Source organism: Salvelinus fontinalis, chromosome 34 (assembly GCF_029448725.1).
Source record: "Salvelinus fontinalis isolate EN_2023a chromosome 34, ASM2944872v1, whole genome shotgun sequence".
NCBI classification, from domain to species: Eukaryota; Metazoa; Chordata; class Actinopteri; order Salmoniformes; family Salmonidae; genus Salvelinus; species Salvelinus fontinalis.
In genome coordinates this window covers 38,424,244-38,443,891 of record NC_074698.1, presented here as the reverse complement: position 1 = coordinate 38,443,891, position 19,648 = coordinate 38,424,244, and the positions used below count along the sequence as shown (strand labels likewise).

The window sequence follows — 19,648 nt, the reverse complement described above, 5'->3', positions numbered from 1 at the left end:
TGGGGACTTGCGCATATGCAAGTAAAGTGGCGTCACGGACATGCGCAGTCCCCGCTGAGTAACAGCAGTAGAGTAATGATGGCGTCCTCAGCGGCTCGCTGCTCCACACGTTGGATAACAGTTGCCGTGTCCTCCGGTCACCGTCCTGCTTGTTGTGCTCTGGCCCCTTCTTCTAATGGAGGCTTAAGAAGTCTGTCGACTTTTGGAGCACAGAAAATCTGGTCAGGAAGCAATGCAATGCGTGGGGGCACGGGGAATGCGTTGACATTGAGAGGGCTGTCAGGTGGGTACACAGAGACGGCCTAACTAACGCTAGCAAGCTAGGCTAGCTTGATGCTAGCGTTTCTCGTAGTTTCCATTCACCTTTTTGGACACAACTGACAGTCTGCAACAAAAAAATTGACACCATGGTAACATTCCTAACGACACAACTGAAAGACAGACTAACCTTAGCTCCCATAGCTAGTTAGTAGTTAGCTTGTACGAATTCAAATTGCTGGGGGTGTTGTGTACTGTAGCTAGCCTGCAGCTCCATAGCCATTGCATGGAAAGTCATGTCAGGTCTCAGCACTGATGATCTTGAACGGACTGTCAGGAATAGTTACTGAACTGTACAGTCAAACACTGCGTTGAACTAGCAGTATCTGCATGATCCCTGATTAGCTAGCTATATATGCCAACTGGCGTTTGCTAGAAACTTATTGGCCCTAGAGTTGATCATCACAGACAGCAGCTAACTTTATGTATTTGATTGAGTCCTCAGTTATATCGATAGAGCCCTGCTTAGTGTTATAGATTAATTGTGAGTGTACAGGCCTGGAGCTACCTTAAATAGATAACTACAGAAGGACAACAATAATAATCCACAGTCATGTTGTCAGGTGTAATCTACTCACATGCCCTTTCTTGGTAGTTCCAGGTGTTAAATCTCCCCATGTCATCTGCACGCTGTCCTTCCACACAAGTGCCCCAGCCTCCAACAAGCAGGACTTCTACACGGTGTTGGAGGTACCACGCACTGCCACCCAGAAAGAGATCAAGAAAGCATATTACCAGGTGTGTGTGTGATCACTTTCTGTGGAGTGTTGACTTGCTGTATTGATCCTTAGCTGTCACCACAGTTGTTGAAAGATCATTTTTGTTGTTGTCCCTCTTCAGATGGCTAAGAAGTATCACCCTGACACCAACAAGGAAGACCCTAAGGCCAAGGAGAAATTTGCTCAGCTGGCTGAGGCTTATGAGGTTTAGCTGACCTTCTTGAAAATGGGCTTCCCTTTTAAGAAACTAAAATTAGATTAAAGGGATAGCAATATTTCTGTGACTTGTGTAGCTGTTGTGGAATCACTAGTTCCTTACTTTCCTAACAGGTTTCTTGGTACTATTTGATGTCACTCTTGAAGAAAGTGTCTGTTAATCAAGTAAACGAAACATCAGAACCACTTGACTTGGAACTGCCTGGTCTTATTGGAGGACTGTGCATCTTACTTCCTGCTTTGTCCTCCCCCAGGTGCTGAGTGACGAGGTGAAGAGGAAGCAGTATGACACGTACGGGGTGGCAGGGTTCGACGCCAGCCAGGCGGGCGGTGGTGGACACCAGCAGTACTGGAGCGGACAGGCCAACAGCGTGGACCCAGAGGAACTGTTCCGCAAGATCTTTGGGGAGTTCTCCGGAAGCCGCGGCTTCGGCGACTTCAATGCCGTATTTGATCAGCCCCAGGAGGTATGTAGTTGGGATGCCATACTGCTTTTAGAACCAAGGGGTTTGGAGAAGGGGTTACGACTAGCCTAATCCCAGATCTGTTTGTGCTGTCTGTGCATGACAACCACCATATGAGTTGGCTATACAGCACAAACAGAAGTTTTGACTGCTCATTCAAGTCAATGTTCAGGGAGGTCATATTGAGTGAGCCCATGCCAGGAAGTAAAAGCAGGAAGCAATACTTTTTTAGGAGTGTAAACTTTTTGTTTAAGACTTCCAATATGAATCTCTTGTCCCTCCTTTCCTCCCAGTTTATCATGGAGCTGACGTTCACCCAAGCTGCCAAGGGGGTCAACAAAGAGATGGCGTTCAACACTGAGGCCAGCTGCCAGCGATGTGATGGCAAAGGGAGCGAGCCTGGCACCAAGGTTGTGCACTGCCACTACTGCAACGGCTCTGGCATGGTAGGTGACATGATGTGTGGCATGAAGTGTTCGTGTCTCACGTGCTCGTCTCACATGCTTGTGTGTTTTGCCTTGTACAGGAGACGGTGAACACTGGCCCCTTTGTGATGCGGTCGACATGCCGTCGGTGTAATGGGAAAGGCACTGTGATCTCCACCCCATGTAACTCCTGTCACGGGACCGGACAGACCAGACAGAAAAAGACAGTAATGGTCCCTGTCCCAGCAGGTGAGACACACCTACACACTGACTGTCACTCGCTCCTATACCTACCCAGTCTTATCTGGAATCTTTCAAAACAATACTTGATCTAAACGTAGTATGCATTTTCTAATGCGCACACACAGAGAGACCTAGGAGCAGCCTTCTCGTCCTGAATCTCCTCCTTTTCTCATTAAGATCACTGATCCTTTTTTATTCAACCTTTATTTAACTAGGCAAGTCAGTTAAGAACAAATTCTTTATTTACAATGACGGCCTACCGGGTAACAGTGGGTTAACAAATCAAAGTTTATTTGTCACGTGAGCCGAATACAACAGGTGTAGTAGACCTTAGTGAAATGCTTACTTACAGGCTCTAACCAACAATGCAAAAAAGGTATTAGGTGAACAATGGATAAGTAAAGAAATAAAAACAGTGAAAAAATAACAGTAGCGAGGCTGTCAGACTGACAGATTTTTACCTTGTCAGTTTGGGGATTCGATCCAGCAAACTTTCAGTTACTGGCCTAAAGCTCTTACCACTAGGCTACCTGCCACCCCATAATGCTCTTATTAACTATTTTAAATGTTTATAAAACTCTAATGCTGGATGAAGCAGTTCCTGTGTTTGAAACGTCTATAAAACGTGAGTGGGTTTAATGTGAGCGGGTTGAACGCGAGCGAGCGGGTTGAACGCGAGCGAGCGGGTTGAACGCGAGCGAGCGGGTTGAACGCGAGCGAGCGGGTTGAACGTCCTGATATTTTCAAACCTGTTTGATTTTATCGGCACAAAATCTGCAATGCTCTTCTAGTGTGTTAGGATTTTGAAAGTTGTGTAGTGCACACCCGGGTTAACTGGCTGTGTTGCCTCTTTGCAGGTGTTGAGGACGGTCAGACGGTCAGGATGCCTGTGGGGAAGAAGGAGGTGTTCATCACGTTCCGGGTCCAGAAGAGCCCAGTGTTCAGACGGGACGGAGCAGACATCCACTCTGACGTGCTGATCTCTGTGGCTCAGGCTGTACTGGGGGGCACGGCCCGGGCACAGGGCCTCTACGAGACAGTCAACCTCTCGGTGAGAGACACACGGACAGACCAACCTTTCTGTGACACCTACAAACATAAGAGTGATGGATCGATGGCCAGTAACTAACTGTGATTGGTGGATGCTCTTGTAGATCCCTGCTGGGGTCCAGACAGACCAGAGGATCCTCCTCTCTGGGAAGGGCATCGCACGGATCAGTGGCTATGGTTACGGAGATCACTACATCCACGTCAAAGTCCGAGTCCCCAAGTAAGCTACTCACACTACACCTTTAGATACCATCTCTGTAGTAAGTTACTGCACAATACACCTTTTATATACCATCTCTGTAGTAAGTTACTGCACAATACACCTTTAGATACCATCTCTGTAGTAAGTTACTGCACAATACACCTTTAGATACCATCTCTGTAGTAAGTTACTGCACAATACACCTTTAGATACCATCTCTGTAGTAAGTTACTGCACAATACACCTTTAGATACCATCTCTGTAGTAAGTTACTGCACAATACACCTTTAGATACCATCTCTGTAGTAAGTTACTGCACAATACACCTTTAGATACCATCTCTGTAGTAAGTTACTGCACAATACACCTTTATATACCATCTCTGTTGTAAGTTACTGCACAATACACCTTTATATATCATCTCTGTTGTAAGTTACTGCACAATACACCTTTATATATCATCTCTGTAGTAAGTTACTGCACAATACACCTTTATATATCATCTCTGTAGTAAGTTACTGCACAATACACCTTTATATACCATCTCTGTTGTAAGTTACTGCACAATACACCTTTATATATCATCTCTGTAGTAAGTTACTGCACAATACACCTTTATATACCATCTCTGTTGTAAGTTACTGCACAATACACCTTTATATATCATCTCTGTAGTAAGTTACTGCACAATACACCTTTATATACCATCTCTGTTGTAAGTTACTGCACAATACACCTTTATATACCATCTCTGTAGTAAGTTACTGCACAATACACCTTTATATACCATCTCTGTAGTAAGTTACTGCACAATACACCTTTAGATACTATCTCTGTAGTAAGTTACTGCACAATACACCTTTATATACCATCTCTGTAGTAAGTTACTGCACAATACACCTTTATATACCATCTCTGTTGTAAGTTACTGCACAATACACCTTTATATACCATCTCTGTAGTAAGTTACTGCACAATACACCTTTATATACCATCTCTGTAGTAAGTTACTGCACAATACACCTTTAGATACCATCTCTGTAGTAAGTTACTGCACAATACACCTTTATATACCATGTAGTAAGTTACTGACAATGTTAGATGCTCATTCCTCACGGTCTCCACTATTATGTGTGTGTGGGCAGGATCCTGACAGACAGACAGAAAGCTCTGCTCATGAGCTACGCAGAGGATGAGACTGAAGTGGAGGGGACAGTCAATGGTGTCACAAGCACCACTGCAGGTAGTGGCACACACACACTCTTTCTGCGCTAGGGTCCTGCACACTTACCTGCTCCTCTTCATTTGGTTTACAATTAGTTGAGGTCCCAGCTCTGCTCATGAAAGCTGATAATGCTTTTATTAGTAAAATCTTGGCTCACGCAGAACATGTTTCTGACCAGGTGGGGGCAGCAGTGGTAAGCAGTCTGAGGCAGGGCAGGACAGGCAAGAGGAGGTAGGAGAGAGCAAGCAGGAGCGGGGCTTCTTCACCAAGTTAAAACAATTGTTTAGGTCCACCTGACAGTTACAAACCAGGTAGGACACTCTAGTCATGATGTCTTCGCCTGCCAGTCACAAACCAGGTAGGACACTAGTCATGATGTTGCCTTTGCCACTTGTGCACATGCATATGTGGGATAAACTGTTTCTGGAACACACTGGTTTATGGCACACCATTTGTCAGTCAACTGGTTTCTGGCTGTCATCTGTATAAAGTTGCGTGCATACATACACTATACATACATACAAAAGTATGTGGACTTCCCTTCAAATTATTTGATTCGGCTATTTCAGACACATCCATCACTGACAGATGTATAAAATCGAGCACACAGCCATGCAATCTTCATAGACAAACATTGGCAGTAGAATGACCTTACTGAAGAGCTCAGGGATTTAATGTGGCACTGTCATAGGATGCCACATTTCGAACAAGTCAGTTCATAAAATGTCTGCCCTGCTAGAGCTGCCCCGGCCAACTTTAAGTGCTGTTCTTGTGAAGTGGAAACGTCTAGGAGCAACAACGGCTCAGCCGCGAAGTGCTAGGCCACACAAGCTCGTCTGTCCTCGGCTACTGAGTTCCAAACTGCCTCTGGAAGCAACGTCAGCACAAGAACTGTTCATCGGGAGCTTCAGGAAATGGGTTTCCATGGCCAAGCAGACGCACACAAGCCTAAGATCACCATGCGCAATACAGAGGATTGGGTTTCCACTCTGGAGCAGTGGGAACATGTTTTCTGGAGTGATGAATCACACTTCATCATCTGGCAGTCCATTTTGGACGAGTCTGGATTTGGCGGATGCCAGGAGAACGCTCCCTACCCGAATGCATAGTGCCAACTGTAAAGTCTAGTGGAGGAGGAATTATGGTCTGTGGCTGTTTTTCATGGTTCGGGCTAGGCCCCTTAGTTCCAGTGAAGGGAAATGTTAACGCTACTGTATACAATTACATTCTAGACCATTCTGTGCTTCCAACTTTGTGGCAACAGTTTGGGGAAGGCCCTTTCCTGTTTCAGCATGACAATGCCCCTATGCACAAAGCGAGGTCCATACAGAAATGGTTTGTTGAGATTGGTGTGGAAGAACTTGATTGGCCTGCATAGAGCCCTGACCTCAACTCCATCGAACACCTTTGGGATGAATTGGAAAGCTGACTGCGAGCCAGGCCTAATCGCCCAACAACATCAGTACCCGACCTCACTAATGCTCTTATGGCTGAAAGGAAGCAATTCCCTGCAGAAATGTTCCAAAATCTAATGGAAAGCCTTCCCAGACGGGTGGAGACTGTTATAGCAGCAAAGGGGAGACCAACTCCATATTAATGCCCGTGATTTTGGAATTAGGTTTTTCGACGAGCAGGAGTCCACATACTTTTGGTCATGTAGTGTACATGCATACACACAATTGTTTAACCATAGAAATATAATTACTAGAAAAGACATCCCAATTCAAATCAATGTTTTGCTGTCATATGCTGGTTTTGAAAACACATGCAGTAATTCTGTTTTCTTTTTTTATACTGAAAGGTAAAAGGTCCACTGGGAACTGAGGCGAGTGTCCGAGGGTAGAGAGATGATGCCCTAAGAAGACAGCCACAGGGAGAGACCAGATATGGGGACAGGGGGTGGGGGAGTGTTGGAGGGATGATGTCTACTGTATCCTACTCTAGCACTAGACAAGACTGGTTACCCCAGATCTACCTTCACAGATCTCCTTACATCCTTGATCAGTTCCCTAGCAGTGGAAGACAATGGACTGAAACACAATGTGGTCCTAACTCATTCCTGCTGCCTAAAACCCAAATCCAAGAGGAAATACGCTCTGGAAGTACCAGGAAGTGACTGCCCCTTAGGCTTGGAGTTTTTTGGATGGTGTTCAATGTGCAAAAATGTTGCGCAATGGTCTTCAAGCGCAAACAAATCATAAGGCATCGATCGGGTGGAAGTAAATTCATCCACAAATGCAAATATAATTATACATCTTAAATGACCACATGTTCAAAAGATTAGGGTACGTGATCCGTAAGTAAAGCGAACGTGGCGGCAACTTTAACAGGGTATTCCATAGATTTTCCAATTGTTCCTGTCCATCAGATTCCTAACCGTGTGATAGCAGCGCAGTCAAACAGTCACTCATAATGTATGGTCTGTCTGCTGTCTGAGGAATGTACTGTTGCCAGTGATAGCCAAAAAACCCATGGATATACAAAACATTAGGGACACCTCCATAATATTGAGTTGCACCCCCTTTTTCCCTCAGAACATCTTCAATTCATCAGGGAATGGACTGCAATGTGTCATGCATTCCACAGGAATGCTGGCCCATGTTGACTCCAATGCTTCCCACAGTGGTGTCAAGTTGGCTAGATGTCCTTTGGGTGGTGGGCCATTCTCGATACACACAGGAACCTGTTGTGTGGAAAAACCCAGCAACACTGCATTTTTTGACAATCAAACTGGTGTGCCTGGTACATACTATCATACCCTGTTCAAAGGCACTTCAATCTTTTGTCTTGTCCATTCACCCTCTGAATGGTACACATACACAATACATGTCTCAAGGCTTAAAAATAATTCTTTAACCTCTCCTACCCTTCATCTACACTGATTGTAGTGTCATTAATAAGGGATCATAGCTTTCATCTGGTCAGGCTTTCATGGAAAGAACAGTTATTCCTAATGTTTTGTACACTTAGTGTATAAAAATACTAAAGCATAGAAAATCATTATTTTATTTAAAAGGCCTCTGCTGCAATAAGGAACTTTGTTTTGGTTGAGATCCTCCTGATTTTTTTAAAATGTGTAGTAAGTTTGTTCTGTAAAGTGAACTCTGCTTCGTCTGATCTCTATGCTTCCTATCTAGCTAGCCACTGCAGCGAGTTGTACCAACCTAATAGCAGCATTAGTACTGTCAAACAGCTACGGTGAGATAAAGAGGAAGTTGTCTGGCTGATATACTTTTCTGTTACATAAAAAAAGGTGTGTAATGTGTGTGGAGATGCATTTGGGTCTAAGAACCCAGTCATCCAGGATAGGCATGACTCAACCAGTTGGATCAGATGTGGCTGGACATCTGCTCTGCTCCTCGTCAACCCCTTCTCTATTGATGAATCTGAGAATTCACTCAAAGCAGCACACTTTCATGTACCTCCATTCTGCCTCGTTATATTTGTAAATACACAGCTGTTGATATTGCAACCGTACCAATGTGTCATGTTAGAGAAATAAATAACATCCATAATTAAAGTGAAATCTAAATGAATTGTTAATGTCTTATTGCTGCCAGATGTGAACAGAGTAGAAATACTGGAGAATGACCCTGGTCTAATACTTCAGATGTCTGTCCTTCAAGTAATAACAGAGCTGAATTGCAAGTGACATTACTAAGCACAGAACTGTTAGTAGTTGGATATGTGTATCTTAGGGACACAAGGAATGAAAGATGAAGTATTCAAACAGGGCAAATATCTCAACACATCAAATAACGACAAAAGTATACAGGAAATGCAATCATTTATTTTACTAGACAATGTATTCCTGTGATTTTCTTTCACAAAATGAGACCAGTGACATTTGTAGTAAATCGTCAGTCACTGATAAAGCTTGAGTTAGATTGCAGTGTACTTACTGAAGACTAATGGATTCGATAAGGTTACTGTTTGCTTTCTGTTACAGCAGACAAGGCAAGAAATAGTCACGCAACGTGTGCCTGTCAAGCACTCACTGAGATCCCTAGGCTTCCATTGCCCACAACACTCACACCTCAACACCTGAGATTATGGGTCGTGTTCATTAGGGCACACGTTTCAGAAGAGTTTAATTGGACAAGTCCCTCCCTGTTTCAGTCTAGTGCCTAATGAACACAACCCAGGTCTGGTCATTCCAGAACTCCTTCAAAATGTTCTAAATACTGCAACAGTTCCATCCCCTGAAAACAAATACTAAAATGCATTTACATTGAACTAGAATATGACACGTCTTGCAATGTTTCTTATGTATATAATTTCATTAACCTGAGACCCAACACGTACATGACTAATGAGGCTCTGGACTGGTCTGGACAGCCATAATGACACCTGGGTCATGTTCATTAGGGCAAAATGTTTTACCACGGAAATCTAATATTTCTTATTGGACTAATCCAGACAATCCCCGTTTTGTTAATACCTCAGATGGAGGGCTACTGAACACATAATACGTCATCTAACTCCTGCAAAGAATTCAAGGACTACCAAATACACCAGAGATGGAGAGAACCACAGACCTGAGCACACAGCATAGAACCTGTTTATAATGAACTGTGATGTCAGCAACTTGACCTTTGGTATTCAGCATTCTGACCTTTAACAACTTCTCCATCTTCAAGCGAAAGCATAGAATACAACGCAAACTGCTGTCTTCAATGTTAAAACTACAAACAAATCAAGGAATGTAATGTTGATGTCAGTGTGAATCCTGAATAAGATCTGCTAAATACTGTATTGCCCTTATAATTCCTCAGATACAAACCTATGGTCACCTGCACAACACATTGTTCTCCACAACCAAACAACCTCATCAGGTTGGTGCATAGCTTTCAAGTCTTAAATGTTATCCATTCAGACTGATGAGGTACCTTGTCTTCACCAATCTAACCTGTCCAACCCTATCTCCCAGACCATTACATTCGCTGCCTCTACCTGGTGTCCATAGGCCTAGAACAATACTGAAAATCAACTGTAAAAAAAAATCAACACGTTTCCAGGACGGATGTGTCCGTTTTCAGACACTCTGCTCCTCTATAGACTGCCTGAGTGCAAAGGACAAGGGACTGGACAGCACTAAATAAGTCCAACATTTCAACATAGCATAAAACAAAAACAAAAAAATACACTTCAGAAATGATTAATAGTAATATTGCTCATCCATCCTAAAACAAGAACTAAAGTGTCCACCCTGTCACTCACTCACTGTCTGTGTGCTTTTCACAGGAGGTTGGAATGTTCTGCCTGCATTCATTTGGAGAGAAGAGAAAAATAATACATTGTGATGTGTGACAACCGTTGGCAACATTTTAAAGTCTAGACCTTTCTACAAAGTGTGCTCTTGCTGTCAGTTAGCCTGTGTTGTCCGTAACCGAATCTTGGGACTACTTCCAAGAGAATATCACCCCCATAACCATTAATACAAACTTAAAAATATGTCGCTCAACCTACTCACGCAAAGAGATAGTAGTCTGCCCTGCAGAAATACTCCTACACTTTGCCAGATCTGCATATTAACATATGCATAGAACGTGTTACTTTGACTGTTTCTGTCTCAGCAGTGTTTGAGTTGGGCTGATGCTCACCGCTACGGAGTGCCAGCACCTCAAATGTTCTACTTGTTCAGTTCCACCACCTAAATAAAGAGTACCGGCACCTAATTCAGTCCACTTCAAGCAAAGGCTCACTGCTCTAATATTTTCAAGATTACATTTTGGTTTGATGGACTGATTGTGGGGCCACCCAGGGGACAGTAGAATATAGTCCTTCAAATCCCCATGGCAACCTAAAAGTGTCAAAATCCACAAAGGCTTTTTTGTCATAGCAGGGTAGCTGTTTTTTTCCCTCCATAATACAATTGTTTGGGATTATTAAAGAGACTTCAACCTGACAACAAATCACACTATAATCTAATCAAGTAAGATCAATTGTTATCTCATGTCAACTCAAGAAGAAATAAATCCTATAACAGGTTTGAATAAACAAAAATGGCTCTAAACTGATACTAAGAGCTACAAATATGACCAACCATTCTGTGAGGATACAGGACGGAGGGAGAGTGAGAGGGAGGTAGTAGAGAGAGAAAATTAGAGAGGAGGAGGAGGGAAGGTTACAAGGTCTGGGTACGGATGGGTTCTCATCCAAACGTTCAGAAAACAATTATTCTTGTCTTCCCTCCCTGTTTTTCCCTCCTTCTTTCCTGCAGGACAGCCAACGACTGGATCACATGAAGTACCACGCAGCCAATCCGGCGAGGGCGGCGACCCAAGCGGCGAATAGGACCTGGCCTGTGGGGTGTCTGAGGACTGCCATGGCCAGCTGACCGACGTACGCCGAGCCCCCACTGGCCGCTGAGATAGACAGAGGACAAAGAACACGGTCAGCAAACCTCCCACATTACCATGTGAAACACTCTTATACCATTTTTAACACCACTAAGCCAGGCCAAGCAGTACTGCACTGTACTGTAGTTGCTGGAGCCATGCTGGAAAAGGACAATGTGAAAAGCAAATATCCAAGCCACCCAGACAGTGTGGTAAGGGTATTGTGGTTCTAAATGCCCACGTATTGCTAACATGGCACAACAACTCTTTCTTTCAGGTGGTTTTCTGGATCAAATCACTTTGTTTCCAGACAGAGCCTACAGGAGTTGTGTGTCAGCGTACCCATTTGTGCGGCGTAGTAGGGGCATTTGTTGATGTCTCCTCCGGTCCCATGGGCCCCGTGAACAGGCATGCCCGCGTCCATGACCTCCTCCTGGATATCCTTACCCATCTCCTCTAGCTCATCAAATACCTGACACCAAACACACAAAACACAGGGGATTACAACTGGTTCATGTTCACTCAGCACAAAACAGAACAAAAGGTCAAACAGGGAGGTACCATCTGAAAAGGTCCAATAAGGAAAGCTCATTTTTCTTTTTCTCAACACTTTGGAACAGTTTGATATTGTGTGTCCTGATGAACACAATCTCTGAACTGAAACAGTAAGCTGAATTGTGTTGACCCAGAGTTTAGCCACTGGTCAAAGAAATGGCCATGATGCAGAACCGTAATAAGAATATGATCAAGTTCAACATCTGACATTCATGTAATGTAATCAGAAGCCAGATGTGAGGAAGTGAATTAATGATCATATCTGAGCACTTGAAATATGAGAGATGGCACATTGTCTGACTACGCTCTCAGAACCAGTTGGCAGAGTGGTTACGGTGATAAGCACAAATCCAACCATCTGCTGTTGGCCAAAGACCCTAATTTTCCCTGGGCACAAGACTCTTATCTCCAAAGACAGGATCAATACAGTGGCTGGTTACTGAGATTAAATGATTAAAGAAATTATACAATACTGAGAAATGCAACTGAACTACCGCGGGCCTACCTCTGAAACCAAGCTACCGCGGGCCTACCTCTGAAACCAAGCTACCGCGGGCCTACCTCTGAAACCAAGCTACCGCGGGCCTACCTCTGAAACCAAGCTACCGCGGGCCTACCTCTGAAACCAAGCTACCGCGGGCCTACCTCTGAAACCAAGCTACCGCGGGCCTACCTCTGAAACCAAGCTACCGCGGGCCTACCTCTGAAACCAAGCTACCGCGGGCCTACCTCTGAAACCAAGCTACCGCGGGCCTACCTCTGAAACCAAGCTACCGCGGGCCTACCTCTGAAACCAAGCTACCGCGGGCCTACCTCTGAAACCAAGCTACCGCGGGCCTACCTCTGAAACCAAGCTACCGCGGGCCTACCTCTGAAACCAAGCTACCGCGGGCCTACCTCTGAAACCAAGCTACCGCGGGCCTACCTCTGAAACCAAGCTACCGCGGGCCTACCTCTGAAACCAAGCTACCGCGGGCCTACCTCTGAAACCAAGCTACCGCGGGCCTACCTCTGAAACCAAGCTACCGCGGGCCTACCTCTGAAACCAAGCTACCGCGGGCCTACCTCTGAAACCAAGCTACCGCGGGCCTACCTCTGAAACCAAGCTACCGCGGGCCTACCTCTGAAACCAAGCTACCGCGGGCCTACCTCTGAAACCAAGCTACCGCGGGCCTACCTCTGAAACCAAGCTACCGCGGGCCTACCTCTGAAACCAAGCTACCGCGGGCCTACCTCTGAAACCAAGCTACCGCGGGCCTACCTCTGAAACCAAGCTACCGCGGGCCTTCCTCTGAAACCAAGCTACCGCGGGCCTACCTCTGAAACCAAGCTACCGCGGACCTACCTCTGAAACCAAGCTACCGTGGCCGACCTTTGACACTAAATTAACGTGGACTGGCTTCCTCTGAAAACTAAACGTCTATTTTTATTTAACTAGGCAATAACAAATTCTTATTTACACTGACGGTCTACCCCGGCCAAACCCTGCCCTAACCCGGACGACGCTGGGCCAATTGTGCACCGCCCTATGGGACTCACGATCACGACCAGTTGTGATACAGTCCGAGATCGAACCCGGATTTGTAATGACGCCTCTAACACTGCGATACAGTGCCATAGACCGCTGCGCCACTCAAGGAACCACAGATATGAGATGGCAATATTTCCAGCCATCACCTAGAAGGAATTATTAAAAGACCCACCGTTTACTGGAAGACCCACCACACCAGCAGGTACAGCAGTCTCTGTTTACTGGAAGACCCACCACACCAGCGGGTTAGCAGTCTCCGTTTACTGGAAGACCCACCACACCAGTAGGTGCAGCAGTCTCCTTTTACTGGAAGACCCACCACACCAGCAGGTGCAGCAGTCTCCGTTTACTGGAAGACCCACCACACCAGTAGGTGCAGCAGTCTCCTTTTACTGGAGGACCCACCACACCGGCAGGTACAGCAGTCTCCGTTTACTGGAAGACCCACCACACCAGTAGATGCAGCAGTCTCCGTTTACTGGAAGACCCACCACACCAGTAGGGGCAGCAGTCTCCGTTTACTGGAAGACCCACTACACCAGTAGGTGCAGCAGTCTTACACTTGAATCAACCCCAGCTCTATCTCTCTCTTCCCTTTCTTACCTCCATGTTGAACTGAAAGGCCAGCACGGCCTCCGCCACCAGCCTGTCCTTGGTGGCCATGTCCAGCTCCAGCTCGTTCATCCGGCTCCGGTACAGCTGCTTGAAGGCCTTGGCGCTGTGGATGCCGTCAAACTGGTAGAAGTAGACGCCCTCGCCCGTCGATGGCAGCTTCAGCGCCCGCTGGGCCACCTTCTTCAGCACCTGGCCCCCAGACAGGTCGCCCATGTAACGGGTGTAGGCATGGGCCACCAGCAAGACCGGCTCTTCCTGACCCACCTAAATACAAATACAACTTCACTGGCTTCTGGTATTGTCAACTTCCCCTGGACTCCACACACCAGAGGATTGAAGCAGCACAAGGAGTCACAGTGCAGCACCCATGGAGTAGTGTTAGGTCTGAAGTGCCTTGCATAAAGGCACAATGGTAGTGGATGGTGGTAATGTGAATCTGAAACCAGCAGCCAGTTCAGCCCCCACTTTTTTCATCGTCCAGCCTGGGACTGAACCAGCGACCTTCTGGTTACCGGTCCACCTCTCTAACCTCTGGGTTACTCACCTGGTGGATGCGTTCCACGTAGCGTTGCGTGGCTGGCGAGCAGCTGACCCGCTCCCGCCAGTCCTCACCATAGAAGTAGTCCAGGTCGCGGGACAGGGCGTCACGTCTATTCAGCTCTGGGAAGTAGAGCGGGGAGAAGTCAGGATGATCCTTGTTCCTCTCAATCTCCTCCTCCATGGCCTCGTAGGTGTAGTAGAGGGCCACATCGCCCAGCTGAGGGGGAGAGAGATGCACAATTTTACCCCAAAACAAACATTTTAGGTGCAAATATTTTTCATTAATCCATGTTTGACAGTCCCTCAAATACTGTGTGTGTGTCAACATTCACGTTTTCAAGATACATCCCTTTCTGTATCCTGGCAAAGTCTCACATCCCTTTCTGTATCCTGGCAAAGTCTCACAAAGTGAGGATGTCAAAGCACTTCATGTTCTTTAAAGCCTTACAGGATATTGTTGTTCAGTACAGTGGTTGTTCATTACCAGTGGTGCTGAAAGACCCATCACGATTCTTGACAGTATTATCTTTCAAAGTGTTTGCAAAGTGAGGATGTCAAAGTTAGATCAAAAAGCCTACACCCTTAACTGACTGCTGTGGATAAATCAGATTATGCATAATGTTCAAGACAGTGAATGCAGCAGTACTAAGTCTCAGAAAAGACTTAAGTGGCTGCTCTATTCTCCAGACTGACCTTGAAAAGCTCCTTGCGGATGCGCCCCCTGAGGAAGTCCTTGACAAACTGGGTGTTCTCCGCCTTCTCGTGAACCTCTTTGGTCCCGGCAGCCAGCAGTTCAGAAAGGTCTGTGGGGCTGTGGGGAGGGCACACTGGCTGACCACCGCATGGGAAACTAGAGGCACACACTAACTACATGACCCATAGGACTGGCTTCCCAAACTCAGATTAATCCTAGTTCTGTAAAAAAATAAAATTAAAATAAAACATTCAATATAGCCTATTCTCCTTTTGAGCATGCTTTTTACTCCAGGAGAAGGTTTAATCTATGTCTGGGAAATGAGCCCATAGTGCTTTCAACTCTCCTCAGAAATAAAAGAGACAGACCAAATCTGACAGAACTGAAACATACCCTGCCCACACCCTGGCACTCAAATATACACATGAGAGAGGAGACCTCTCACTTCCAGAAACTGCCCAGCCCCCATCCATTTTCAGAAATAGCACTGAAGTAAAGTTAGACCATCCCAGATTTCTATACCTGAGAGTGTCTTCTGGCTCTTTCTCTGCATTCACCAGGCCTCCTCCATCGGCGGCACTCTCCGCCTTCACAGAGTCCTCCATCTTTTCTGCAGACAGCTTGGTCCTGTCACTCAGACACACTCTTTGCCAGTCTCTGCCAAATACAGAACACCAAAACAAGACCCACACATTCAAAACGGACTCACTATTGAGTGGGTGGGGTAGCTTACAAGAGAGCCACATAGCCTAGATACAGTATGTGCAGATAGATAGATACAGAAGTAGTGCTTTTGTAAAACAGATGTCCAAATGTCCATGACAATATAATCTTAAGGGATAGTTGGAGATTTTGACAACTTATCAATTGTTTCCATTTACCCAGTCAGATGAACTCATGGATGCCATTTGTATGTCTCTGCATGCAGTTTGAATGAAGTTGAAGGTAATTAGTGTTAATGGAGCAATTGCCAACTAGCGTGAGTGTAATGACTGAAAGTCTATGGGATCAGCCAGCATGCTCCTCTGACTATTCTGTCCTCACGGTGTTCTGGAGTAAAGTTTGACAGCTAGCATAAACAGTAGCCCAATAAATCCAAAGAGAGGGTCCTGCTTTTTTTTCTGAAACTGAAAATAGAGAAAGGAAATATTTCTTAACTCCAAACAATAACAAGGTAAACCTAACATTTAATAACAACAACGCAGAAAAACACTTTACATAACATTAGCCAAGTTAGAAAGCAAAACCATAGAACAGTAGAACTTTAGCTAGTTAGCTAACGTAAGTTAGCCGTAAGTTAGCCTATAATAAGTGTACAAATAATGCCACCACCTTGAAACATTTCTCTCTCTGTATAATAGCTAACATTGTTATGATACTTACAATACTATGCTTGCAATGGGCATAAATGCAGATAACTGAAAATAAACAAATGTAATAATTGCTGTTTTGACAATGTAGCTCGCTAGCGATCTCTGTTTGACAGAGCTGTTTGATTATATTCATCGTCATGGTAACCACATGCCCCGAGTCTGCCCGCTAGCAAGGAATCTCTTTACATTCTAGATGGCATTTGCGTTCTATTTAAGCAATAAACACGAGGGGGTGTGGTATATGGTCAATATACCATTGCTAAGTGCTGCTCTTATGCCCCAAGGTGCTTTATTGCTATTATAAACTGGTTACCAACATAATTAGAACAGTCAAGATGTTTTGTCATATAACACACGTGTTATACGGTCTGATATACCACGGCTTTAAGCCAATCAGCATTCAGAGCACGAACCACCCGGTTTATAATTGGGTCCGTGACAGTGCAAGTAGACAAAATTGCTTAATTGCCAAAATCTCAAACTATCCCTTTAATAGGAGCAGAAGTGCAGAAATTAGTGCAAACCCAGCACAACATATCATATCAGATACAAAATAGCAGACAGCGTATATATATTTTCTGATGAATCCTCGGCTCATGCCTGTATAAACTTAATATGGTAGGGTTTAAGCATAGTAGTAGGCATAGTGACAACCCAAACCATCATAATTAGCCAATTTCTTTGACTTATTATGACTATGTAATGAACTCAACTATTTGCTAAAGCTACATTCATTAAAACATCAAGAAGGGTCCATGAAATGAACATCTGGCCACACAAATCAGTACCCTTTGTTATTGCTGCCTGAAAATGTATCATGTGCCAAGATTGTGCAAGGTTTTCTTGGAAGAGGCAGAAGAGCACTTAGGCTAATGTGGGTGGGTCTACTACTCTATTCTGCTGTGGGCCAAAAGATTTTGTTCATTATTATTCTGCAAGTAGCCTAAGACTACACCGTCTTCATGGTGTAAACAAAAGATTGGGTATATTATATAACGCGTTAATATCCTAGTGACAAGTAAAACCCAATTCAAACACATCTCTACATTTAGGAGAAGAGAGCCTAAACAGAACAACAGCATTTGAAACAGAGACACTCCATCCAATGTCTTGTTGACACGTAGCCTAGTTATGACCAGCAGAACATCAGTCCACAACACAGGTTAGGCTAGATCTATAGAATAAGCTCTACATAAACACCTGAGATTTTTCAGATCAGTGTCACTTCAGTAACAGGAGCAGCCTACTACAATAAATATGACAATTATACGTATCTTCTGTGCCTTATGATATCAAGTTCAATCCACTTCAAGTCCACATGAGAGACCTCCCGAGTGGCGCAGCGGTCTGATGCCCTGCATCGCTGTGCTTGAGACGTCACTACAGACCCGGGTTCGATCCAACTGCGACCGGGAGACCCATGAAGCGTCGCACAATTCGCCCAGCGTCGCCCGGGATAGGGCAGGGTTTGGCCGGCCGGGATGTCCTTGTCCCATCGCTCTCTAGCGACTCCTGTGGCGGGCCGGGCGCATGCATGCTGACATGGTCGCCAGTTGTACGGTGTTTCCTCCGATGCATTGGTGTGGCAAGCTTCCGGGTTAAGCGAGTAGTGTGTCAAGAAGCAGTACGGCTTGCCAGCATCGTGTTTTGGAGGACATATGGCTCTTGACGTTCGCCTCTCCCATACGGGAGTTGCAGAGATGGGACAAGACTGTAACTACCAATTGGATATCACGAAATTGGGGAGAAAAAGGGGCTAAAAATAATAAATACAATCCACATGATTAACACATGTTTACCATGCCTACCAGATAAGTTAGGGAGATGCAGTCGTCAATGCAGGCAGGGGAAGCAGTGGCAATGCTCTTTTCTTACCAATTATGTGTTGTTGTTGTTGTCGTCCTCGTAGTCTTGGGGGGTTGGTGGTCACTGGTTAAACGTCCTCTGACAGTTGATTCAGCTGTGACCTTATTCACAGTGCCAGAGATAAGGGATAAGGGAATGTGTGTGTGACTTTGGCAACACTGACACACGAGTAACAACACAGTGAATAGCTGGCACAGCATAGCAGGGGCCTAGCATTAGGAGGCCCTAGTCGCTTCACATAGTAATGAGGGAAGTCAACAATGAAGAGGCCTGGAACTACACAGAGAGGCAGACAAAGGAGCTCATAGTACACACATTGCTAGATGTTCAGTTAATCTTGTGTTTACAAGCTAACTAACTGTAAACTGTAACAAATAGTAGTTCTGGTTGTATCCATGATATTGTTCCAACATTAACGTTAGTTAAATGCATTTGATCAAATGCGTCTTACATTTGAGGATATGGCAAGGGAATATTGCAAGCTAACTAACTTAACATCAGAATGTCGATTGGTCTTGCTAACGTTGTAACAAAGACGCGAACTTAGCTAGCCACCACCAGCAGAGCAGTTAGCTAGTTCAACAATTTAGCCCATGACATCAAGGCACTGAACTGGCAGCTGTTAGACATGTTCCATGCTAGCGATCTATGTATAGTAGTTGCTCGTCTTTGGATGAAACCGTTTACAAGTGTTATAACCAGTGCCAGCTAATTAAACAGTTGATAATTGATTTACTTCAGGATGACAATGTGTCAATCATCTTAGAATAGCCTAATTTATTGTTTTGATGCTGTAGAAAGCTAAATAACTCACATAGGGTTATCTAGCATCCTACTCTGCCCCTATTGTATAGAGAATAAAAATACAGTAGCTTACCTTCTCTGCGCACTCTGCGGAGCTCTTCTTCAGTGTTGCTCAAAACATAGGAAATGCAGTGTTGCTTCTTCTTCTTCTTTGAGAGTGGGTTGGCTGACCGCATCCAACTTTTAGGTGCATACACCGTCATCTACTGTACTGGAGTTTGAGTTCAGTCACAGCCTACCTACATTAACCTCAGGTAATACAAAATTGGGGGAAAAGGAAAATTACCCTGGCAACTATTAGCCCTCACTAAAAAAAAACACCACCCCATTCCACTATTTAACCTTATCTAATTCTACTCCAGGCAAACGGTCTAAGAGGACAGAACACTACCACTCAACATCCCTGCAAGTCTTCTGCAGTAAAACCTCGCAATCCCAAGTACTTCTCTGCAGCTGCCACCACAACC

The 19,648-nt window shown here is 45.0% G+C and overlaps 2 protein-coding genes across 6 annotated transcripts; one reads left to right on the top strand and one right to left on the bottom strand.

The window, feature by feature from the left end:
• On the top strand, positions 1-8,398 carry LOC129833857 (dnaJ homolog subfamily A member 3, mitochondrial-like). 4 transcript variants are annotated; one of them, XM_055898692.1, is made up of 11 exons: positions 1-283; positions 920-1,056; positions 1,159-1,242; positions 1,508-1,720; positions 2,011-2,163; positions 2,244-2,391; positions 3,243-3,436; positions 3,540-3,655; positions 4,783-4,880; positions 5,041-5,220; positions 6,664-8,398. In XM_055898692.1, the coding sequence occupies exons 1-10, from the start codon at positions 16-18 to the stop codon at positions 5,157-5,159; spliced, it is 1,530 nt and encodes a 509-aa protein (XP_055754667.1). In that variant the 5' UTR covers positions 1-15; the 3' UTR covers positions 5,160-5,220; positions 6,664-8,398. The 4 variants fall into 4 exon arrangements, with proteins under 4 accessions (XP_055754667.1, XP_055754666.1, XP_055754668.1 ...); XM_055898691.1 differs by having other exon boundaries at positions 914-1,056; XM_055898693.1 differs by having other exon boundaries at positions 49-283; positions 914-1,056; positions 5,041-5,093.
• A 234-nt stretch (positions 8,399-8,632) lies between these two features.
• hmox2b (heme oxygenase 2b) lies at positions 8,633-19,351 on the bottom strand. Of its 2 annotated transcripts, none has more exons than XM_055898695.1 (8): positions 19,255-19,351; positions 18,387-18,478; positions 15,661-15,795; positions 15,138-15,294; positions 14,449-14,661; positions 13,893-14,168; positions 11,546-11,675; positions 8,633-11,230 (listed from the first exon to the last, which is right to left on the bottom strand). In XM_055898695.1, exons 3-8 carry the CDS (start codon positions 15,741-15,743, stop codon positions 11,103-11,105), a joined length of 987 nt encoding a protein of 328 aa, XP_055754670.1. In that variant the 5' UTR covers positions 15,744-15,795; positions 18,387-18,478; positions 19,255-19,351; the 3' UTR covers positions 8,633-11,102. The 2 variants fall into 2 exon arrangements, with proteins under 2 accessions (XP_055754670.1, XP_055754671.1); XM_055898696.1 differs by having other exon boundaries at positions 15,138-15,255.
• Positions 19,352-19,648: the final 297 nt, after the last annotated feature.